This window comes from Delphinapterus leucas, chromosome 3, assembly GCF_059928025.1.
Source record: "Delphinapterus leucas isolate spDelLeu-1000000601 "Yukka" chromosome 3, BTC_Dleu_Yukka2, whole genome shotgun sequence".
In the NCBI taxonomy this organism is placed as follows: domain Eukaryota; kingdom Metazoa; phylum Chordata; class Mammalia; order Artiodactyla; family Monodontidae; genus Delphinapterus; species Delphinapterus leucas.
The window spans coordinates 35,567,657-35,592,167 of NC_143131.1; the positions used below are offsets into that span (position 1 = coordinate 35,567,657).

A 24,511-nucleotide genomic window follows, 5' to 3' on the forward strand; every position below is an offset into this window, starting at 1 on the left:
CTCCAGAAATTTTCCATCTTCCCATCTCAAACTGTGTACCTGTAAAACAAATAACTCCTTATTCCTTCCTCTTCCCAGCCCTTGGCAACCACTATTTTACTTTCTGTCTCAATGAATTTGACTATTTGAAGAAACTCATATAAGCAGAATCATACAATGTTTGTTTTATTTCACTTAGCATAATGTCTTCAAGGTTAATCCATGTTGTAGCATATAGTCAGAATTTCTTTTCTTTTAAAAGCTGAATAAGGGTTTCCCTGGTGGCGCAGTAGTTGAGAGTCTGCCTGCCGATGCAGGGGACACGGGTTCGTGCCCCAGTCCGGGAAGATCCCACATGCCCAGCGGAGCGGCTGGGCCCGTGAGCCATGGCCGCTGAGCCTGCGCGTCCGGAGCCTGTGCTCCGCAACGGGAGAGGCCACAGCAGTGAGAGGCCCGCGTACCGCAAAAAAAAAAAAAAAAGCTGAATAATATTCCATTGTATGTAGTATATACTACAGTTTGTTCATCCACTCATCTGCTGATGGACAATTGTAGAACCCATATCTTAATGGAAGAGTGTCGAAGATTTGCAGCAATCTCTATAACCACTACAATAACCACAGTATAGTTATAAAATCAATACATTTAGCACTGATACAGTACCGTTGGCCCCTGGTTCTTGAGTTAGACTGCCAAGTTTGGAGTCTGTCTCTGCTTTTTATGAGGTATAGACTTTTGGTAAGTAGCTCTGGCCCCTAATCTTTAGTCTCCTCATCTCTAAATGAGGCCAATAATACCTATGTCTTAGGGTGGCTGTGAGGCCTAATAAAATACTTACGCGATGATTCTGGCACCTGGTAGTGGCTTAGTAAGCTTTAGGTCTCCCTTTCACCTCAGAGAATTAAACATGTCACTGAGTGCTCAATAGGCCTACAGTTAATTACTGGTCGGTTGGGAAGCTTTAGAGGCGACTTTGGTTTTCTAAGAAATAATGAAGAAATTTATTATACACTTAAATTGTTGCCTTATGAGTTCCCATTTCTGAAGGTTCATCTTCTTTTTGTTAGATGCAGGTTAAGTATCATCAACCAAGAGAGAGAATTCTCCATTTTTTAAAAACAAGTTATAGTCATTTAAAAGAAAAACGTATTATCAATCTACCAGCACCATGAAGGTACAACAAACCTAATTTCTGAATCAGGATACTTTTGGCTACAAGTAGCAGAACACCCAATTCAAAAATAGCTTAAGCTATAGAGAAATTGTATTATTTTATAACAGGAAGACCAGAAGCATGAATGCTCCAGAGTTGGGTAATTCAGTGGCTCAGTGATCTCACAAGGGTCCACAAAGGTTTCGGTCTAAGAGACCACAAAAGCCTCTATTGGAGCCTCTTCCATAGGTTGGCCTAGACCACAAATGGAAACCTTCTCATGGTGGCAAGATGGCTGCAGTAGTTTCCAGCATCACATTCAGACATGGCAACATTCAGAAGAGACCATCTTTTCCTGTGAACTCTTGGAGAGTGAGAAACTCCTTCTAAGAAGCCCTCCAGAAGATTCTCCTCACCGCTTATTCATCAGATTTGCATCACTTGCCCATGTCCAAACCACCTGTGGAAGGGAAATGGAACCCCCATTAACTGACTTAAACCAGTTGTGGTTAACTTCTTGGGTCTGGTGTTGGGACTGGCACCAGCCTCTCCTGAAATACTGGCCATTGGCCGGGAGCTGGGGCAATAAATACCACCTGCTACAGCAGCGGTCCCCAACCTTTTTGACACCAGGAACTGGTTTCATGGAAGACAATTTTTCCACGGGGTTGGCGGACAGGGAATGGTTCAGGCGGTAATGTGAGTGACAGTTCAGGCGGTAATGCGAGCAATGGGGAGTCATGGGGAGCGGCAGATGAAGCTACCTAGGCTCCCTTGCCTGCCGCTCACCTCCTGCTGTGCGGCCTGGTTCCTAACAGGCTGCGGACCGGTTGGGGACCCCTGTGCTACAGTATACTAGTTAGATTTTGTTATATCCAAGCATTAGAAATTAGAATGAAAAATCCATGTTTGTATATCTGCATCATTAGCAAATGCCTGAAGTTCTTTAGAATGTAGTTTTGATAAGCAATTGACATGAAGCATAATAGTAATGATTTGGTAATCAAGAAAGATGAAGTAGATTTAATTAACTTTGAAATGCTTTTTAAAATAATAAGTGTTTCTAAGAGTCTAAAAAATTTCCCAAGTATACTAAGGAGTTTGTTAAAAGTGTGTTCACCATTTTTGCATTTATGTTTCTTTATAGTCCTAGAAGGTAAACTCTCTATGTAAGGATTTATTTTCTTTCAATTTTAATTTTCCACTAATCAATTTCTCTATAAAATGATGGATGCAATTAAGAATGTATTTAAGGGGCTTCCCTGGTGGCGCAGTGGTTGAGAGTCCGCCTGCTGATGCAGGGGGCATCCGGAGCCTGTGCTCCGCAATGGGAGAGGCCACAACAGTGAGAGGCCTGCGTACCACAAAAAAAAAAAAAAAAAAAAGAATGTATTTAAGAGCTAAGTATAATCACTCCCTTTCCTAATTTGTTCTGTATTTTTGTCCCAAGCATACTACTGATTATAGGCCATGTTCACAGCAGTACAATTCCTATTTACTCAGTAATGCCCATAGGAGAACCGAGAGTCCTGGGATGCAATTTGTGCAGCTTGTGCAGCTTGTGCAATTTGTGCAGATGACCAGCTTCCCAGGTCATCATGTCATCTGTTACAGTTAATATCAGACAAGTAGGCTAGATAACAGTGTAACAAATATACCCCCCCAACCCCAATCTCAGAAACGTTTCTATTTTGTTCATGCCATATACCCATAGAAGTTCAATGGAGTATAGAGGACTCTGCTCATGTTACTGACTCAGGGACTCAGGTTGACGGGGGAGCCAGCATTTCAAATGTGCCACAGGGAAAAGGGGGCTTGGGGGAAACTTCATGCCAGCAATTACACGTTTTGTCCAGAAGCTACACATGTACTTCTAGTCATTTTATTGGTCAGAACCAATTACGTGACACCCTAACCCATGGGGGCCAAGAAGTATGTTCCTGCCAAGTCCCTGGGAGATGGAGAGCCAGCAACACTGGTGAGCAGTATTTTTGACAACTGCAACAATGTACCAGTGTGTATCACTGTCTTTCAACGGAAGGGGAGACATGCCCTAAGGAACAATTAGTCCTCAGTTGTTATAACCAAAATGGAAGTGCTTCAGTTAGGGTGGTGCTCTATACCCTGGTATGACTACAAATACAGCTTCAGCAAGGACAAAAAATCTCATCTCATGACTTGAACTGCAGTATGGCTTTTCCCTCATGTTAGGTAAAAATGTAGCCTTTTTCAAATCTGTTGTGTCACTGCATACTGGAAGGGTGGTATCAAGCAAGTAATCCTTGGAGTGTATTTCCAGCTGCCCAGTCTAATTTCCTCTTCACTTTCTAATCATGGGTCTTCTGTCCACATTGCTTGATATCATAGATTTTTAGGTTTTTGATTGTAAATGTTGGGCCATCTCCATTTATTTGGTATAAAGGGTGATTCATTCTAAAGAGAACTTAAAACCTTTATTGCTGATTTTGATAATTGTGGTCATGCCTGTGCAAGCACAGTGAACAAGTACATTTAATCAACTTAGTCTGAAAACTTAGTCTGAATATTTAGTCTGAATACTCCAGCCATTTCTCGCCCCTGAACAATCTAAGTCAGTCCATGGACTCTTTAATAAATCAAGCTTCAGTGGCAAGAATGGCAATAGGGGAAGTGTCTCATGTGACAGGAAATAAAGGGAGAAGTCCAGCCACTCTTCTCCATTGGTGTTAAATAATAATAGTAATAATAATAATAGTATTTGAATAGTTGAATGCACATTTCATTCTAGGCTCTTTAGTAGTTGCTGTGTGTGTGTGTGTGTGTGTGTGTGTGTATATATACAAATATATAGTACACTCTAGCCAATCCTCAGCACAAATAGAGTGAGTTGGCTGGTATCGTCTGGTTTTCATATGAGGAAACAGTCTCAGATGTTTGTCCAAGTTCAAACAGCTACTCAGTGTCTCCAACTTTGAGAATTTAGGCTTGATTTTATTTTATTAACTGTCCAGTTTTCTTTTAATTTCTTTTAATTTCTTTTCTTTTAATTCCCTAAAGATGTTATTTATACCTGTAATTTTTAAATAGCTTTCTATTTTGTATAATACTGATTTAATTATATCTTTAAAATCTTCCCAGTGTACTGTAAGTACGTCCAAAATCTTTGCACAATTATAGGTCTAACCCTGTGACTTAGCAGGTATTCAGACAATGCTTTGAATGAATGAATGCATCCGTGTGAGGTTCACATGTCTGGCTGAAAGCTACTACCTGCTTTACGCACGCCAATCCAGACCAGTTGAGCTGGCTTGAACTCCAAGGCCTATTTGCTATCAGTTTTCTAAACAAGCAGAACTAGCTATGTGTTTTTTCTACCTAAGTAGAAGAGAAGATTTAAGAATGATTTTCATGACTGATTATATTAAAAAATGCATGCTGAATAATATATTCAACAACAAACAACAACAAATAATAACAAATGTGTGAGCGCGAGAACAAATCAAAATGAAAATAACTTATTAAAGAATAAATTTTGTACTGTATTTTCTAAGGTTTTTGCAATAAGCTTGTGTTACCTTCATGACTGGAATAAAAACAAAAAAGATTTCTAAAAAAATGCATGCTGACTGTAGAAAATCTAGCAAATGCAGAAAAACATAAATAAGAAAATAAAAATAACTCCAAATTCCAGAGATTCGTTCTCCCAATCATTGTTTTTAAAGGCATGTGTATACACACAATTTACACAACTCTCAGTATATATAGTATTGCAGCCTGACTTTTCACTTTATTATGTCCTTTAAAATCTTTTTTGAAAGATGCTTGTCAGTGGTCTCATATTGTTCCATCATATAAAGGGGGTATAATTTATTATTGGACGTTTAGGCTCTGTCATTTTTTTGCTATTATAAATAATGTTGTGATGAATATCTTTCTATATAAATCTTTGTGAGCATGATTTTCAATGTACCGTCCGTCCTTTGGAGTCCCTTGATTGGTGACACGTACCTCTGCTAACTGATATTTGACACATGGGGCTGAAGCTGTGTAGCTAGAACTTGTTAAGAAGACAAATAGTGTAGCAGTGGCCTGTCTCACGCTCATAAAATAAAATGGATACAAGTATAATTTTGCAGGCCATTTATTTGGTTAAAAACTGGATGCCTCATTGATTCCACACACAATATATCCCAAAAGAATGAAGGTGACCTTGGAGACAGCCAGTCATTCAGAATCCAATTAATCAAGCCTCAGGGTATTTGGTTCCCAACACCAACCAGAGCCATCATGATCTGTCAGATTCTTGTTACTCAGAATTTAGGAAGGGATGTGGGTTCTGTTTAGCTTGTGGGTGGTCTTCTGGAAACAACAGAAGATCTCAGTCTTTAACTCTAAGGAATGTTGGTTGTGGGAGTTGCAGGCTTTTGTAGAAAGAGTAAAAATTTAGTCTAAAATTTAGTGAACTTTACTGAAGACCGCCAAAAAGAGGAAATCATCATTTAAACGTGAATATCACCCCACCAGAAGACTGGAAAAAAGCACAGTCTTAGAACTCTGTGCTTCTAGGACATCTGAGATATATAGCACGTCTATTTATAAAGTTCTTTAAACTGGGGTCTCATTTATTTTGTCAATATCTTGCAGAATCAACAAAAATTAAAATCCATATTAAAAAAAAGACCTGAGTTGGTTTCCAGTTATTTAAGCTACAGGCACCAAAGCTTAGCATTCATCTCTAATAGCCTAAGAGGATGAAGGTTTTACCTTTGATCTAGAATTTGTTTTATCTTCTAGGACAGTGCAGGAGATTCTAGGTCCAAATTCCAGGTATTTAATATGTTTCAGTTTTGCACTCTGCTTCATGATGACAATTTTATCACTAGCTCTTAACACTGTACTAAATTGCTATATTAATATTAATGTCATATAGCTGATTCACTTTGTTATATAAAAACTAACACAAGGTTGTAAAACAATTAAACTCCAATATAAACGTTAAAAAAATATTAATGTCAAAGTGTGAAAAATTCAACGGGTAAATGGTATGTAAATTAGCCTAATGCAAACTTTAATGGATTCCTGCACTCAAAAAATCCTTTGAAACAAAGGTGACTAAAGTGGTAAAAAAGACCAACCAATGACCATTAAAAGGGAAGGTTGCTACAAGTTAAAGAATAAAATACTTTAAGGCAAACAAGCAAGCTTGACTGATTTTAATCAAACAATATGAATGCAATAGCTGGTATAAACCTTTGATTATATTATGGGGCGTAAACAGGAAACATTTTTTTCCCAATCACAGTGCTGTGAGTTGAATGGTGTCTGCAGTAAAAGATAAGTTGAAGTCCAAACCCCTGGTACCTGCGAATGTAAAACTATTTAGAAATAGGGTCTTTGCAGATGTAATCTAATTACGATGAGGTCATTAGAGTGGACGCTAATCCAACAAGGCTGCTCTCCTCATAAGATGATGCACATTTGGGCAGACAGACATCCACAGAAGGAAGGCAGTGAAGGTGGTGATGAGGTGATGGAGGCAAAGACTGGAGTGATGCATCTACAAACCAAGGAATGGCAAGGATTTCTGGCAAACACCAAAAGCCAGAAGAGGCAGGGAAGAATCCTCTCCTAGAGCCTTCAGAAGGAACGTGGCCTGGTGGACAGATTGATTTCAGATTTCTGGCCTCCAGAACTGTGAGACAATATGTTTCTGTTATTTTAAGCCATGCAGGTTGTGGTACTTTGTTATGGTAGCCGCAGCAAGCTAATAATAGTCATGGTTTTCTCTAGGTTCTGCCAAATCTCTGTCTTCCCTTGCCTCAATTAAGTCTGAGACAGATCACATGGATTGCTGGTCAGTCACTATTTTAAAAATGCAGTCCAGTTTAAGTCTCTAATGTTATATCCAATTTACATCTCATCTCTTTCCCCACCTCCAGTGTCAGCCAGGCTTCTGGGTCAGAGGACTTGGGGTCTTGATGAGGATTGTTCTCGCAAATTTCCTACCCCTCATAGAAGTGATGGAGAGGCATGTCTCATTCTAGGACACCTTGTCCCCTGCATCTGCTGGATCTGGTGTTGGAAGGAAGTGAACTCAGAGAGACGGCAGGAGTCAGTGATGGGGTGTCCCCTTTGGTCTTGTTCTCAATGAATCTGGTCCTATGTTATTGGTGGCCCCTGTGTTTCCCTGGGGTGATGTTTGCTTTTCTCCTACCAACAATGTCCCCCAGAACTTCCTGTGAGAGAGACAGCTAAGTCTCCATTTGGTGCTTCCCATAGGTTCATGTCCAAGATGCAGGGTGGCCTCAGAGCGCCTGCTTTTCCTCTTCTCTCTGCTCCTTCCTAGGGAGCCATGGGAACCACCAAAGTTCTCCATTCTTTCCTTACACCCTGGGACTGAGATGGAGAAAGGGCTGCATCCATCTTTTTCCCAGTCATGCCACAGCACTCCCTTGTCACTATGGAAACAGTGCAGACCACTCTGTCATCATCCTGCCTTCAGCATGCCCTAGGCAGGAAGTGGTCTTGTGCTCCTGTAAGAGAGAACTCTCCCGGTGTGAATCCATGCCTCCCAGAAACTCCTCCAGCAACCTGCTCACCAGCGGCAGCTCTGATTCCACATCCTCCAGCCGTCGAGGGCAGCACTGTATATCCTGGATGTCGGTGCCCTAACAAATGATTCTTTCAAGGCTTTGGTTGCCTGGCTTCAGTGGATACTTAGAGCATCCTCCTCCTCCTCAGCAAGGAGAAGAAAAGGACTTGAGGGAGATAACAGGACTCTTACTATGAGCACTGCCTTCCTGCGCCTGCAGCTCCCTATGGCTCCCCTCCCACCCCTAGTCTTGCTGTACAGCCCGGAAAGGTGTGAAGCTGGTGTGAGAATCGTCAGTCCTGAGCAAAGTGTCTTGACTCAGTTGTTGGTGGTTCTCCTTTGAATGTGGGAATATTTCATGCCTAAACTTTGCCCTCACTTTGGCGTCTTGGGAGTGCTGAAGGCGCGAAGCTTACAAGAGTGGCCTGCACCATTTTTGTAGTGAGAGGGGTGTAGGGTGGCATGACTGGGGAAAAGATGCGTCACTGACTCCTGGGCAAAGATCAATTCCCACTCAATAGCCGTTACACCAGGAAAATGTGTTTTCTCTTTCTTGGTTTTTCCCTTCCTCATACTTAGCCTTTGATATTCCAAGATGTTTTATATTTTTGCCAAGATCTTATGATTAATGAGATGGAGGAGTGAGATTTAATGTATAAGGTCTAAAGAGGGTGCTGCCAGGTGGCTGTGACTCATAGACCCCTTCCATTAGCTGGGCATCCCAGTGAGTTTTAGAGGAAGGGAATCTGCTTCCACTCACCTGCTTGGAGATTGGCTGGCTAAGGTTTTGAGGTCATTATTTCAGTAGTTGTATTAGCTGTTTGATGACTCCATTTCTAGGCTAAGTGTTCTCACAGTGCAACACCCCTGATCATCATGAGCAGTCCCACGTGGAAAGTCGTTAGAAATACAGATTCTCAGGCCCCACCCCAGAACTATTGAACCAGAAACTGGGGCTAGGTCGCAGGCATCTATATTAGCAAGTGCTCCAAGCGATTCCAATGTGCACTCATGTTTGAGAACTGCTGTTCCAAAGATGTTTCTCTTCCCCAATTCAAAATGATACTCTAAGAAGTGGGTGTCTACTTGGTATGGCCTAATACAAAAGATATGCCTTACCTTAAAAATTATTCCTTTGAAATTCTCTTATGATTTTCCATCCATCACACACTTTAGCTTAAAAGCTTTCTGATGCGCTTTAGCTGAGGCAAAGAGAGTCTCCTAAGGAGAAAACTCCAGAAGTTTATTAACTACTTTAAGCAAGGCAACTTGCACTTGAGTCCAATCATCCTTACTGTGATGCTTATTAACTATAGAATATTTCCTCGTGTAAGACGAGGATTAAGGATGGGACTCACCTTTCCCTGCATTATCTTCTCCATAGCAATTATCACCATCAAACATACCATATATTTTATTTGCTTATTTTATGTTCTGTATGTCTTCCTTCACATGAATGTGAGCTTTATGAAGGCAAGGGCTTTTGTGTGTTTTAGTCACTGCTGATTCCCCAGCACCTTAAACAGTACTGGGAACATTGTAGACATTCACAATTATTTGTTGAGTGAATGCATGAAGGTTGGGTTTCAAGAATGTGTCATACAAGTTGTTGTAGATTTCTATGCTTATTGATTCATTGAAGAAAATTACAGTTTTTGTTCTGATTTCTACTTGTCAGGATGCTTAATACCACAGGCTTCATAAGGTCCTCAGAAGTCCCATCATTTTAGTGCAACATGAACAGAAGAATTTATTAGATTGATGTGGGCGTTATTACCTAGGGGTATGCTACAGAGCATCATGGATGGGAACTGGACAGGGGAGAAGACACGGGAGGCAGGGAGAACAATAATGTGAAATGAACACAAAAGGAGTTATGTTGGTAACTCCTGGATATGACAGTCTGCTGTTGGTTCAAGAGTGTCCTTTTGTAGGGATTATTTGGGGGCAGTAAATCTGTTTATCAGTAACTGTGTTAGGTCTTACACCTCCCAGGATGCAGTATTTCCACTTTCCTGTTGGCACACCTGACAGCTCCTACTTCACAGATGTTCACTGTTCTCTGGCTCATTGATGATCCCATTTTGACGCAGAAGAGCTGGTTTCCACTCTTGAAGCACTGGGAGGGCAATAGGCAGACACACTTGGAGGTGGCAGCTGCAATGAGAGAGACAGTGTGACTCACCACAGTGCTTTAAGGTTTGATTTTACCTAACTTGTCCCCAGAGCAGTGAGCACTTTGGTGGCAATGAGTGAGAATGCTGGAACAAAGGCAATGACCCAACTGTGGCTGAATGGAGTGATCTGGGTATAAGAGAGGAGAGGGCACTGGTAAGTCAGTAAGGTGCAAGAGCTGGGCTACCTCTGACACCTCCCTCTCACTCACTGCCCACATCCAATCAATCCATTTACACAATGTCTTCAGTCTGTCTTTCATGTTCTTTTCTCATTGGTACCACCTGGGAACAGTTATATAAGGTATCATTTATTGAGCCTGCACCATGAAACCACACACTATGCCAAGTGCTTTGTGTGATTTATTCCATTTAATTCTCACAATAAACATATGAACTATATGGCATTATACTAATTCTACAGATGAAGAAACTCAGCTCAGAGAGGTTAAGTGATATGCCTATGGTCCCACAATTAGTAAGTGGTAGAGGCATATTTTAAATCATGAATGACTCGCAAGCCTGAATTCTTTTAACATAACTCTGTGTCACATTTTAAATTTCTTTCTAGAATATTCCTGGGTTATGACTAGGGATCTGGATTTTTAATAAGCAGTTAAATTGGGTGATACTTTTATAAGGCCTGGTTTCAAAACCACCCCAACACTTCATAATTCATATAAATCTTGTGTTCATGAAAGAGTTTTAAAATGATCATTTAGGGGTAAAGTTACCAAAGCCAAGCATATTAAACCAGTTTTAAGTAAATGGATATAGGCTCATTTATACACACGCATGTTTTAGTCAAAGTTCAAGGTCCTCCACAGATGGTCTCAACATCCCTTCACAACATTATCTTTTCTGCTTTCTCCATCCCAGGTAGAGTGACTCCCTCTCTTTCCCAAGCAAGACCCCGAAAGTGTTCCAGGTTGTGTCCTTTGCCCACACTAGCCCCTTCCTTTGCCGGACTGATGTGTTCTTTCCAGTTCCCCACACGTCTGATGTCTACAAGCCTCACCTCTTTCATGAAGCATTTTATAGCCACGTACCCCCACTGATGTTTCCTTTAAATAAACTTTAATGGTGTAAATTTGTCAGCACTACCTCTGATATTTTTATACTTTCTTGTCAGTTAGCTTTTCATATGTCTTTCTCTCAAGACAGTTACAAGTGCTTTGTTAGAGAGCAGTAACTATGGCTCCTCCATCTGTTTATCCCATTCAGTTGTTAACAAGGTGCTCAATTAATTCTGCTTCATCAATTGATTTCAATTCCGAATTTGAGGGTGCAGGTATAATTATTCAAAAAGAAATGTATTTGGTGGATCTGTGATAATTTGTTGCCAAAATATCTGAGTCAGCCTGAGAATCAGGCTGTAGTCTCTTTGGGGCAGGTATCAGTTCTTTCCCACGTGTCTCAACTGATGGGAGAAAATAGGGAAAGGGAATGGGGAGATGATCATTAAGCGTATAAGCTTCCTGTCCTCAGTAGGAAATAGTTCATGAAAAGGCGTGAATTTCCCTTTTACACTTTTGCCAACCAGCTAGAGAAATGCTAGTTGGGGAGAGTCTTGTTTGTTGTTGGAAACTATAGGGTTTGGTGAAGAACAGGAGACTGTTTTACCTCTAGAGAGGATGTCAGTTCCCCAGGCTTGTGGAAAGGCCATGGTCACAACTCTTGTAGTATGGTTATAGCTTAAATACTCTTAGCAAGATGATTTTCAGATTATTAGCATGAAAAGGCCCTTCCTGTCACTTCCACTAATTCATGTTTCCATCCTTATGAAACCCTTCCTGGCCAGAAGGTATTTATCTCTCTTACCACTCTTGTCACATACTGTCTTGTATTAAAGTTATTCATGTAATCATTTGAAAAACTGTGAAAATTAACTCCCCAAACTGAACAATTTGAGGGTACAAAGCTCCTTTATCGTCACACCTCTCACCTTACTATGTACAGTGACTTTGGCGTATTGGATACTAAATGGATGTTTATTGAATACATTTTCCCCGCCTGTTGGTTGATGCTGGATATTTTTGAAATTCAGATAAAACATTTCATAGCTATAAAAGTAGGCTCCTTGGGGAGGCTTCTGTGTTCTAAGTTTTGCAAAGTGAACTTCATGTTACTTTGGAGTTCCATTTTAAACTTTTTATCATTTCATTTTTGATAGGGAAGGAAAAGAGTAACAAAGTAGTACAAAATGTAATCAAGAACACAATTTAATCAAGGTGACATTCAATTCAACCCAAAATTAGTAATATCCCAATTTTCCATGAGTGGGTTGGGTATAAAATACATTTTTAGTTTCCTCTCTTTATAAATGCAGTGGTTTGTACATTGACTCTGTTCTGTAGTGCTACAGGAACAGAAATCTCTGTGACACTGACTTTTGCTCACCAACTAAGAAGGCTGGCACAGGCAGACCATAACTTTAGGGGGAAAAAGGCTTTCAGTTTTCTAACTGTGTGTAGGATCAAAGGATATTTTATTTATTTATATATTTATTTATTTTGCGGTACACAGGCCTCTCACTGTTGTGGCCTCTCCCGTTGCAGAGCACAGGCTCCGGACGTGCAGGCTCAGCGGCCATGGCTCACGGGCCTAGCCGCTCCACGGCATGTGGGATCTTCCCGGACCGGGGCACGAACCCGTGTCCCCTGCATCGGCAGGCGGACTCTCAACCACTGTGCCACCAGGGAAGCCCCAAAAGATATTTTAAATGACTTAAATCTCTTATTAAGAAATGTTCATGTTTTAGTATGATAACCCCAAGACATTCTGCTAACTTGACCAGTATTGGTAAGTATTCAAACTTTTTATGTTCTTTTATTTTTTTTTCTAAAGGTAACAGTAGTTTTTTTGTTTTTTAATTGCACACATGTCTATAAACCTAATAAATAGGTTTTATCTTTTTTTTTTTTTGCGGTATGCGGGCCTCTCACTGTTGTGGCCTCTCCTGTTGCAGAGCACAGGCTCCGGACGCGCAGGCTCAGCGGCCATGGCTCACGGGCCCAGCCGCTCCGCGGCATGTGGGGTCTTTCTGGACTGGGGCACAAACCCGTGTCCCCTGCATCGGCAGGCTGACTCTCAACCACTGTGCCACCAGGGAAGCCCTATTTTTTTTTATATAGTAGGTTCTTATTAGTCATCAATTTTATACACATCAGTGTATACATGTCAATCCCAATCACCCAACTCATCACATCACATCCCCACACCCCCGCGGCTTTCTGCCCTTGGTGTCCATACGTTTGTTCTCTACATCTGAGTCTCAATTTCTGCCCTGCAAACTGGTTCATCTGTACCATTTTTCTAGGTTCCACATATATGCGTTAATATACGATATTTGTTTTTCTCTTTCTGACTTACTTCACTCTGTATGACAATCTCTAGATCCATCCATGTCTCAACAAATGACCCAATTTCTTTCCTTTTTATGGCTGAGTAATATTCCATTGTATATATGTGCCACATCTTCTTTATCCATTCATCTGTCGATGGGCATTTAGGTTGTTTCCATGACAGGGCTATTGTAAACAGTGCTGCAATGAACATTGGGGTGCATGTGTCTTTTTGAATTATGGTTTTCTGTGGGTATATGCCCAGCAGTGAGATTGCAGGGTCATATGGTAATTCTATTTTTAGTTTTTTAAGGAACCTCCATACTGTTCTCCATAGTGGATGTATCAATTTACATTCCCACCAACAGTGCAAGAGTGTTCCCTTTTCTCCACACCCTCTCCAGCATTTGTTGTTTGTAGATTTTCTGACGATGCCCATTCTAACTGGTGTGAGGTGATACCTCTTTGTAGTTTTGATTTTCACTTCTCTAATAATTAGTGATGTTGAGCAGCTTTTCATGTGCTTCTTGACCATCTGTATGTCTTCTTTGGAGAACTGTCTATTTAGGTCTTCTGCCCATTTTTTGATTGGGTTGTTTGTTTTTTTAATATTGAGCTGCATGAGCTGTTTATGTTTGGAGACTAATCCTTTGTCCGTTGATTCATTTGCAAATATTTTCTCCCATTCTGAGGGTTGTCCTTTTGTCTTGTTTATGGTTTCCTTTGCTGTGCAAAAGCTTTTAAGTTTCATTAGGTCCCATTTGTTTATTTTTGTTTCTATTTCCATCACTCTAGGAGGTGGATTAAAAAAGATCTTGCTTTGATTTATGTCAAGGAGTATTCTTCATATGTTTTTCTTTAAGAGTTTTATAGTGTTCCGTCTTGCATTTAGGCCTCTAATCCATTGTGAGTTTATTTTTGTGTATGGTGTTAGGGAGTGTTCTAATTTCATTCTTTTACATGTAGCCATCCAGTTTTCCCAGCACCACTTATGGAAGAGACTGTCTTTTCTCCATTGTATATACTTGCGTCCTTTGTCATAGATTAGTTGACCATAGGTGCATGGGTTTACCTCTGGGCTTTCTATCCTTTTCCATTGATCTATATTTCTGTTTTTGTGCCAGTACCATATTGTCTTGATTTCTGTAGCTTTGTAGTATAGTCTGAAGTCAGGGAGTCTGATTCCTCCAGCTCCGTTTTTCGTTCTCAAGATTGCTTTGGCTATTCGGGGTCTTTTGTGTGTCCATACAAATTTTAGGATTTTTTGTTCTAGTTCCGTAAAAAGTGCCATTGGTAATTTGATAGGGATTGAACTGAATGTGTAGATTGCTTTGGGTAGTAGATTCATTTTCACAATATTGATTCTTTCAATCCAAGAACATGGTATATCTCTCCATCTGTTACTATCATTGTTAACTTCTTTCATCGGTGTCTTATAGTTTTCTGCATACAGGTCTTTTTTCTCCTTAGCTAGGTTTATTCCTAGGTATTTTATTCTTTTTGTTGCAATGGTAAATGGGAGTGTTTTCTTAATTTCTCTCTCAGATTTTTCATCATTCGTGTATAGGAATGCAAGAGATTTCTGTCCATTAATTTTGTATCCTGCTACTTTACCAAATTCAATTGATTAGCTCTAGTAGTTTTCTGGTGGCATCTTTAGCATTCTCTATGTATCATGTCATCTGCAAACAGTGACAGTTTTACTTCTTCTTTTCCAATTTGTATTCCTTTTATTTCTTTTTCTTCTCTGACGAGGCTAGGACTTCCAAACATATGTTGAATAATAGCGGTGAGAGTGGACATCCTTGTCTTGTTCCTGATCTTGGAGGAAATGCTTTCAGTTTTTTACCATTGAGAATGATGTTTGCTGTGGGTTTGTCGTATATGGCCTTTATTGTGTTGAGATAGGTTCCCTCTATGCCCACTTTCTGGAGAGTTTTATCATAAACGGGTGTTGAATTTTGTCAAAAGCTTTTTCTGCATCTATTGAGATGATCATATGGTTTTTATTCTTCAATTTGTTAATATGGTGTATCACATTGATTGATTTGCGTATATTGAAGAATCCTTGCATCCCTGTGATACATCCCACTTGATCATGGTGTATGATCCTTTTAATGTGTTGTTGTATTCTGTTTGCTAGTATTTTGTTGAGGATTTTTGCATCTATATTCATCAGTGACATTGGTCTGTAATTTTCTTTTTTTGTAGTGTCTTTGTCTGGTTTTGGTATCAGGGTGATGGTGGCCTCATAGAATGAGTTTGGGAGTGTTCCTTCCTCTGCAATTTTTTGGAAGAGTTTGAGAAGGATGGGTGTTAGCTCTTCTCTAAATGTTTGATAGAATTCACCTGTGATGCAATCTGGTCCTGGACTTTTGTTTGTTGGAAGATTTTTAATCACAGTTTCAATTTCATTCTTTGTGATTAGTCTGTTCATATTTTCTGTTTCTTCCTGGTTAAGCCTTCGAAGGTTATTGCTTTCTAAGAATTTTTCCATTTCTTCCAGGTTGTCCATTTTATTGGCAAAGAGTTGCTTTTAGTAGTCTCTTAGGATGCTTTGTATTTCTGTGGTGTCTGTTGTAACTCTCCTTTGTCATTTCTAATTTTATTGATTTGAGTCCTCTCCCCTTTATCTTGATGAGTCTGGCTAATGGTTTATCAATTTTATCTTCTCAAAGAACCAGCTTTTAGTTTTATTGATCTTTGCTATTGTTTTCTTTGTTTCTATTTCATTTATTTCTGCTTTGATGTTTATGATTTCTTTCCTTCTGCTAACTTTGGGTTTTGTTTGTTCTTCCTTCTCTTGTTCCTTTAGGTGTAAGGTTAGATTTTTTATTTGAGCTTTTTCTTGTTTCTTGAGGTAGGCTTGTATAGCTATAACCTTCCCTCTTAGAACTGCTTTTGCTGCATCCCATAGGTTTTGGATCATCGTGTTTTCATTGTCATTTGCCTCTAGGTAGTTCTTGATTTCCTCTTTGGTTTCTTCAGTGATCTTTTGTTTATTAGGTAACTTAGTGTTTAGCCTCCATGTGTTTGTCTTTTTTACATTTTTTCCCCTGTAATTAATTTCTAATCTCATAGCGTCGTGGTCAGAAAAGATGCCTGATATGATTTCAATTTTCTTAAATTTACCGAGGCTTGATTTGTGACCTAAAATGTGATCTATCCTGGAGAATGTTCCATGTGCACTTGAGAAGAAAGTGTAATCTGCTGTTTTTGGATGGAGTGTCCTGTAAATATCAATTAAATCTATCTGGTCTATTGTGTCATTTAAAGCTTCTGTTTCCTTTTTTATTTTCATTTAGGATGATCTGTCCATTGGTAAAAATGAGGTGTTAAAATCCCTCACTATTATTGTGTTACTGTCGATTTCCTCTTTTACAGCTGTTAGCAGTTGCCTTATGTATTGAGATGCTCCTGTGTTGGTTGCATATATAATTGTTATATCTTCTTCTTGAATTGATCCCTTGATCATTATGTAGTGCTCTACCTTGTCTCTTGTAACATTCTTTATTTTATAGTCTATTTTATCCGATAGGAGTAGCGCTACTCCAGCTTTTTTTTGATATCCATTTGCATGGAATATCTTTTTCCATCCCCTCAGTTTCAGTCTGTATGTGTCCCTGGGTCTGAAGTGGGTCTCTTGTAGACAGCATATATATGCGTCTTCCTTTTGCATCCATTCAGCAAGCCTGTGTCTTTTGGTTGGAGCATTTAATCCACTCACGTTTAAGGTAATTATTGATATGTATGTACCTTTGACCATTTTCTTAATTGCTTTGGGTTTGCTTTTGTAGGTCCTTTTCTTCTCTTTTGTTTCCCACTTAGAGAAGTTCCTTTAGCCTTTGTTCTAGAGTTGGTTTTGTGGTGCTGATTTCTCTTAGCTTTTGCTTGTCTGTAAAGCTTTTGATTTCTCCCTTGAATCCTAATGGGATCCTTGCCGGGTAGAGTAATCTTGGTTGTAGGTTCTTCCCTTTCATCACTTTAAATATGTCATGCCACTCCCTTCTGGCTTGTAGAGTTTCTGCTGAGAAATCAGCTCTTAACCTTATGGGAGTTACCTTCTATGTTATTTGTCATTTTTCCCTTGCTGCTTTCAATAATTTTTCTTTGTCTTTAAGTTTTGCCAGTTTGATTAGTATGTGTCTCGGCGTGTTTCTCCTTGGGTTTATCCTGTATGGGACTCACTGCACTTCCTGGACTTGGGTGGCTATTTCCTTTCCCATGTTAGGGAAGTTTTCAACTATAATCTCTTCAAATATTTTCTTGGGTCCTTTCTCTCTCTCTTCTCCTTTTGGGACCCTATGATGTGAATGTTGTTGTGTTTAATGTTGTCCCAGAGGCCTCTTAGGCTGTCTTCATTTCTTTTCATTCTTTTTTCTTTATTCTGTTCTACAGCAGTGAATTCCACCATTCTGTCTTTCAGGTCACTTATCCGTTCTTCTGCCTCAGTTATTCTGCTATTGATTCCGTCTAGTGTATTTTTCATTTCAGTTATGGTATTGTTCATCTCTGTTTGTTTGTTCTTTAATTCTTCTAGGCCTTTGTTAATCATTTCTTGCATCTTCTCGATCTTTGCCTCCATTGTTTTTCCGAGGTCCCGGATCATCTTCACTACCATTATTCTGAATTCTTTTTCTGGAAAGTTGCCTATTTCCACTTCATTTAGTTGTTTTTCTGGGGTGTTATCTTATTCCTTCATCTGGTACGTAGCCCTCTGCCTTTTCATCTTATCTTTCTGCGAATGTGGTTTTTGTTTCACAGGCTGCAGGATTGTAGTTCTTCTTGCTTCTGCTGTCTGCCCTCTGGTGGATGAGGCTATCTAAGAGGCTTGTGCAAATTTCCTGATGGGAGGGACTGGTGGTGGGTAGAGCTGGGTGTTTCTCTATGTTCTTTTTAAAAGGCAAACTTAGGCTCCTAGGAATTGTGGTATTTAGATATACGTCCCACAAAGGGCTAATGGTAAAGGTAGATTTTGACTAAATCATAAGCCACATATTGTTAGACAGGCTTGGAAAGAATTATTTGTGGGAAAAGGAAAAGAAAAAAAAAAAAGAAACTCTTTGCAATAGAAGAGTTCCATGAAGTTCTTTCTCCATGATAATTAAGGAAAACAAATGCTAACACTAAACACATCCCCAAATACGTGTACTACCTATTGTGGTACAGACAGGAACCATTTATCCTCCCTGTTGTCCAAATCCCTTTTATTTTCTGTATGTATATTTGACAATAATGTTTGTACATTATAATTTTTAGAGAAAAAGTTATATTTTAAATACACTATTTAAATAAATACATAGTTGCATAGTATTTTCAGCTCTTGTCTACTGCAAATTATTTTCTCTGAGAGAGATGTCAGTTGGATAATGGTGTTGGTCAGGCAGCAAAAAAATGAGTAGTAATGTTTACCTACGTGATGATTTAATGATGATTAGAGTTGGGCACTGTACATGTCTGGCACTAGTTTGCAGTCTCTTATATGAAATTGCCTTGTTTTGATATGGTTGAAGGTCAGAACCCCCAGACACTGACCTGCTGAGTTGCCACCATCAGATGGCCTGCCGACTGTGCCACCCATGGTGACCCTCTGTCATGGATTCAATCCCACCACCCGTCAAGGGAGCTGGGTCTTGATAATCAGTTTTAAGTGGATCAGGAAGAACCTAGATGTGGGTTATAAGGTCTCTCCCCTTTTCAAGGACTGAGTTGAAGAATATTGGTTTGAAAAGTGAAAGAGAAGCTAAGGGTAATAATAAGATTTTTGTCTTTGTTTTTGAAAAGTAACGTGGTTTCGGCAAAAGTTGGATGTTAGCAATTCAATAATTTTCCATTGCTTAATTTATGCCTTGATTTCAGATGAGTTTTTGAAGATGTGCCATAAGGGAAATCTAGCTGCTTATTTGAGTTCTGTTAAATCCTAATCTTCAACCCATATTTATGTATTATATGAAGCTTAATTTTACTATTTCAGGTTCCAATTTCATCTTAGACAAATGTACTGCTGTGAAGTTTCTGTTTTTAAGCAATTCACAAATGAAATGCCAATAGGCAATACACTTACAGAAAATGGAAAGGTAATGCTACCTCTTAAGTATCAAATAGGCAGAGCTATAAAGGGGTAACAGTTCCAAGTTTTGGTGAGGGTATGGAAGGCAATCTTTATGACACATGGTCAATATGAATTTAATATGATAAAAACGTTTCTAGAAAGCAAGTTGATACATTGTACCAAGAAAGACTTTATATTTTAAAATAATATTTATCTAGAAATTCCATTTTCTAAGGTATAGCCTAAAGAAATGGTCTTAGAGTATAGATCTATCTGTGATAGATTTGTCTATTACAACACTGCTTATAATAGCAAAATCTTGGGAAAAATCTGAAGGACTAACAGGAGACTGATTAAGTAAATCGCAGAATGTCCATATAGGCTTTTGCAGACATTGAACATTATGTGGAAAGAGGCCAGTCACAGGTTTGTTCAAGATGGCGAAGTAGAAGGACGTGCTCTCACTCCCTCTTGTGAGAGCACTGGAATCACAACTAACTGCTGAACAATCTTCAATAGGAAGACACTGCAACTCACCAAAAAAGATACCCCACATCCAAATACAAAAGGAGAAGCCACAGTGAGATGGTAGGAGGGGCGCAATCACAATAAAATCAAATCCCGTAACTGCAGGGTGGGTGACTCACAAACTGGAGAATACTTATACCACAGAAATCAACCCACTGGAGTGAAGGTTCTGAGCCCCACGTCAGTCTTCCTAACCTAGGAAACGAGGAGAAATTCCTAGAGAATCAGACTTTGAAGGCTAGCAGGATTTGATTTCAGCACTTTGACAGGACTGGGGGAAACAGAGACTCCACTCTTGGAGGGCACACACAAAGTAGTATGCACATCAGGACCCAGGGGAAGGAGCAGTGACTCCTTAGGAAACTGAAGCAGACCTACCAGCTAGTGTTGGAGGGTCTCCTGCAGAGGTGGGGGGTGGCTGTATCTCACCATAAGGACAGGACACTGGCAGCAGAAATTCAGGGAAATACTCCTTGGTGTGACCCCTACCAGAGTCCGCCATTGGCACCAACAAAGAGCCCGGGTAGGCTCCAGTGTTGAGTTGCCTCAGGCCAAACAACCAAGACAGAGGGAATCCAGCCCCACCCATCAGCAGACAAGCGGATTAAAGCTTTACTGAGCTCTGCCCACCAGACCAACAGCCGGCTCTACCCACCACCAGTCCCTCCCATCAGGAAACTTGCACAAGCCTCTTAGATGGCCTCATCCACCAGAGGGCAGACAGCAGAAGCAAGAAGAACTACAATTCTGCAGCTTGTGGAACAAAAACCACATTCACAGAAAGATAGACAAGATGAAAAGGCAGAGGGCTATGTACCAGATGAAGGAATAAGATAACACCCCAGAAAAACAACTAAATGAAGTGGAAATAGGCAACTTTCCAGAAAAAGAATGCAGAATAATGTTAGTGAAGATGATCCAGGACCTCCAAAAAAGAATGGAGGCAAAGAACGGGAAGATGCAAGAAATATTTAACAAAGACCTAGAAGAATTAAAGAACAAACAAACAGAGATGAAGAATACAATAACTGAAATGAAAACTACACTAGAAGGAATCAATAGCAGAATAACTGAGGCAGAAGAACGGATAAGTGACCTGGAAGACAGAAAGGTGGAATTCACAGTTGTGGAGCAGAATAAAAAAAAAGAATGAAAAGAAATGAAGACAGCCTAAGAGACCTCTGGGACAACATTAAACACAACAACATTCACATCATAGGGTCTCAGAAGGAGAAGAGAGAGAGAAAGGACCCGAGAAAATATTTGAAGAGATTATACTTGAAAACTTCCCTAACATGGGAAAGGAAATAGCCACCCAAGTCCAGGAAGTGCAGTGAGTCCCATACAGGATAAACCCAAGGAGAAACATACTGAGACACATACTAATCAAACTGGCAAAACTTAAAGACAAAGAAAAATTATTGAAAGCAGCAAGGGAAAAATGACAAATAACATAGAAGGTAACTCCCATAAGGTTAAGAGCTGATTTCTCAGCAGAAACTCTACAAGCCAGAAGGGAGTGGCATGACATATTTAAAGTGATGAAAGGGAAGAACCTACAACCAAGATTACTCTACCCGGCAAGGATCCCATTAGGATTCAATGGAGAAATCAAAAGCTTTACAGACAAGCAAAAGCTAAGAGAAATCAGCACCACAAAACCAGCTCTAGAACAAAGGCTAAAGGAACTTCTCTAAGTGGGAAACACAGAGAAGAAAAGGACCTACAAAAAACCCCCCAAACAATTAAGAAAATGGTAATAGCAACATATATATTGATGATTACCTTAAACGTGAATGGATTAAATGCTCCAACCAAAAGACAGAGGCTCACTGAATGGATACAAACACAAGACCCAGATATATGCTGTCTACAAGAGACCCACTTCAGACCTAGGGACACATACAGACTGAAACTGAGGGGATGGAAAAAGATATTCCATGCAAATGGATATCAAAAGAAAGCTGGAGTAGCGCTACTCCTATCAGATAAATAGACTTTAAAATAAAGAATGTTACAAGAGACAAGGAAGGACACTACATAATGATCAAGGGATCAATTCAAGAAGAAGATATAACAATTATACATGCACCCAACACAGGAGCACCTCAATACATATGGCAACTGCTAACAGCTGTAAAAGAGGAAATCGACAGTAACACAATAATAGTGAGGGACTTTAACACCTCACTTACACTAATGGACAGATCATCCAAACAGAAAATTAATAAGAAAACAAGGGCTTTAAATGATACAATAGACCAGGTAGATTTAATTGACATTTAGAAGAAATTCCATCCAAAAACAGCAGATTACACTTTCTTCTCAAGTGCACATGGAACATTCTCCAGGATATATCACATCTTTGGTCACAAATCAAGCCTCAGTAAATTTAAGAAAAATGAAATCATATCAGGCATCTTTTCTGACTACAACGCTATGAGATTAGAAATCAATTACAGAGAACAGAATGTAAAAAACACAAACACATGGAGTCTAAGCAATACGTTACTAAATAACCAGGAGTTCACTGAAGAAATCAAAAAATACCTAGAGCCAAATGACAATGAAAATACGACGATCCAAAACCTATGGGATGCAGCAAAAGCAGTTCTAAGAGGGAAGTTTATAGCTATACAAGCCTACCTCAAGAAACAAGAAAAATCTCAAATAAAAAATCTAACGTTACACCTAAAAAACCTAGAGAAAGAAGAACAAACAAAACCAAAGTTAGCAGAAGGAAAGAAATCATAAAGACCAGAGCAGAAATAAATGAAATAGAAACAAAGAAAACAATAGCAAAGATCAATAAAACTAAAAGCTGGTTCTTTGAGAAGATAAACAAAATTGATAAACCATTAGCCAAACTCATCAAGGTAAAGAGGGAGAGGACTGAAATCGATAAAATTAGAAAATGAAAAAGAAGTCATAACAGACACCGCAGAAATACAAAGCATCCTAAGAGACTACTATAAGCAACTCCGTGCCAATATAATGGACAACCTGGCAGAAATGGACAAATTCTTAGAAAGGTATACTTTCGAAGACTTAACCAGGAAGAAATAGAAAATATGAACAGACAATCACAAGTAATGAAATTGAAACTGTGATTAAAAATCTTCCAACAAACAAAAGTCCAGGACCAGATTGCTTCACAGGTGAATTCTATCAACCATTTAGAGAAGAGCTAACACCATTCTTCTCAAACTCTTTCAAAAAGTTGCAGAGGAAGGAACACTCCCAAACTCATTCTATGAGGCCACCATCACCGTGATACCAAAACCAGACAAGAATACTAGAAAAAAAGAAAATTACAGACCAATATCACTGATGAATATAGATGCAAAAATCCTCAACAAAATACTAGCAAACAGAATACAACAACACATTAAAAGGATCATACACCATGATCAAGTGGGATTTATCCCAGGGGTGTAAGGATTCTTCAATATATGCAAATCAATCAATGTGATACACCATATTAACAAATTGAAGAATAAAAACCATATGATCATCTCAATAGATGCAGGAAAAGCTTTTGACAAAATTCATCACCCGTTTATGATAAAACTCTCCAGAAAGTGGGCATAGAGGGAACCTACCTCAACATAATAAAGGCTATATACAAAAAACCCACAACAAACGTTATTCTCAATGGGGGAAAACTGAAAGCATTTCATCTGAAATCAGGAACAAGACAAGGATGTCCACTGTTGCCACTATTATTCAACATAGTTTTGGAAGTCCTATCCATGGCAATCAGAGAATAAAAAGAAATATAATGAATCCAAATTGGAAAAAAGACATAAAACTGTCACTGTTTGCCGATGACATGATACTATACATAGAGAATCATAAAGATGCTACCAGAAAACAACTAGAGCTAATCAATGAATTTGGAAAAGTAGCAGGATACAAAATTAATGCACAGAAATCTCTTGCATTCCTATACACTAATGATGAAAAATCTGAAAGAGAAATTAAGGAAACACTCCCATTTACCATTGCAACAAAAAGAATAAAATACCTAGGAATAAACCTACCTAGAGAGACAAAACACTTCAATGCAGAAAACTATAAGATACTGATGAAAGAAATTAAAGATGATACAAACAGATGGAGAGATATACCATGTTGTTGGATTGGAATAATCAATATTATGAAAGTGACTATACTACCCAAAGCAATCTACACATTCAGTGCAATCCCTATCAAATTACCAATGGCATTTTTCACAGAACTAGAACAAAAAACCTTAAAATTTGTATGGAGACAAAAAAGACCCCGAATAACCAAAGCAGTCTTGAGGGAAACAAATGGAGCTGGAGGAATCAGACTCCCTGACTTCATACTATACTACAAAGCTAAAGTAACCAAGCCAATATGCTACTGGCACAAAAACAGAAATATAGATCAATGGAACAGGATAGAAAGCCCAGAGATAAACCCACTCACCTATGGTCAACTAATCTATGAAAAAGAGGAAAGGATATACAATGGAGAAAAGACAGCCTCTTCAATAAATTATGCTGGGAAAACTGGAGAGCTACATGTAAAAGAATGAAATTAGAACACTCCCTAACACCATAGACAAAAATAAACACTAAATGGATTAGAGACCTATATGTAAGACCGGACAATATAAAACTCTTAGAGGAAAACATAGGCAGAGTACTCTTTGACATAAATCACAGGACGATCTTTTTTGAT

At 39.2% G+C, this 24,511-nt stretch overlaps 1 protein-coding gene across 1 annotated transcript in view; it reads right to left on the reverse strand.

Annotated features, from left to right (window-relative positions):
• Positions 1 to 9,475: 9,475 nt before the first annotated feature.
• Positions 9,476 to 24,511, reverse strand: part of C6 (complement C6) — an 86,205-nt gene continuing 71,169 nt past the window's right edge. The window contains exon 17 of the mRNA XM_022598482.2: positions 9,476 to 9,860. Coding sequence (XP_022454190.1) covers positions 9,679 to 9,860 — 182 coding nt within the window. The 3' untranslated portion in view covers positions 9,476 to 9,678. The remainder of the gene's footprint in view (positions 9,861 to 24,511) is intronic.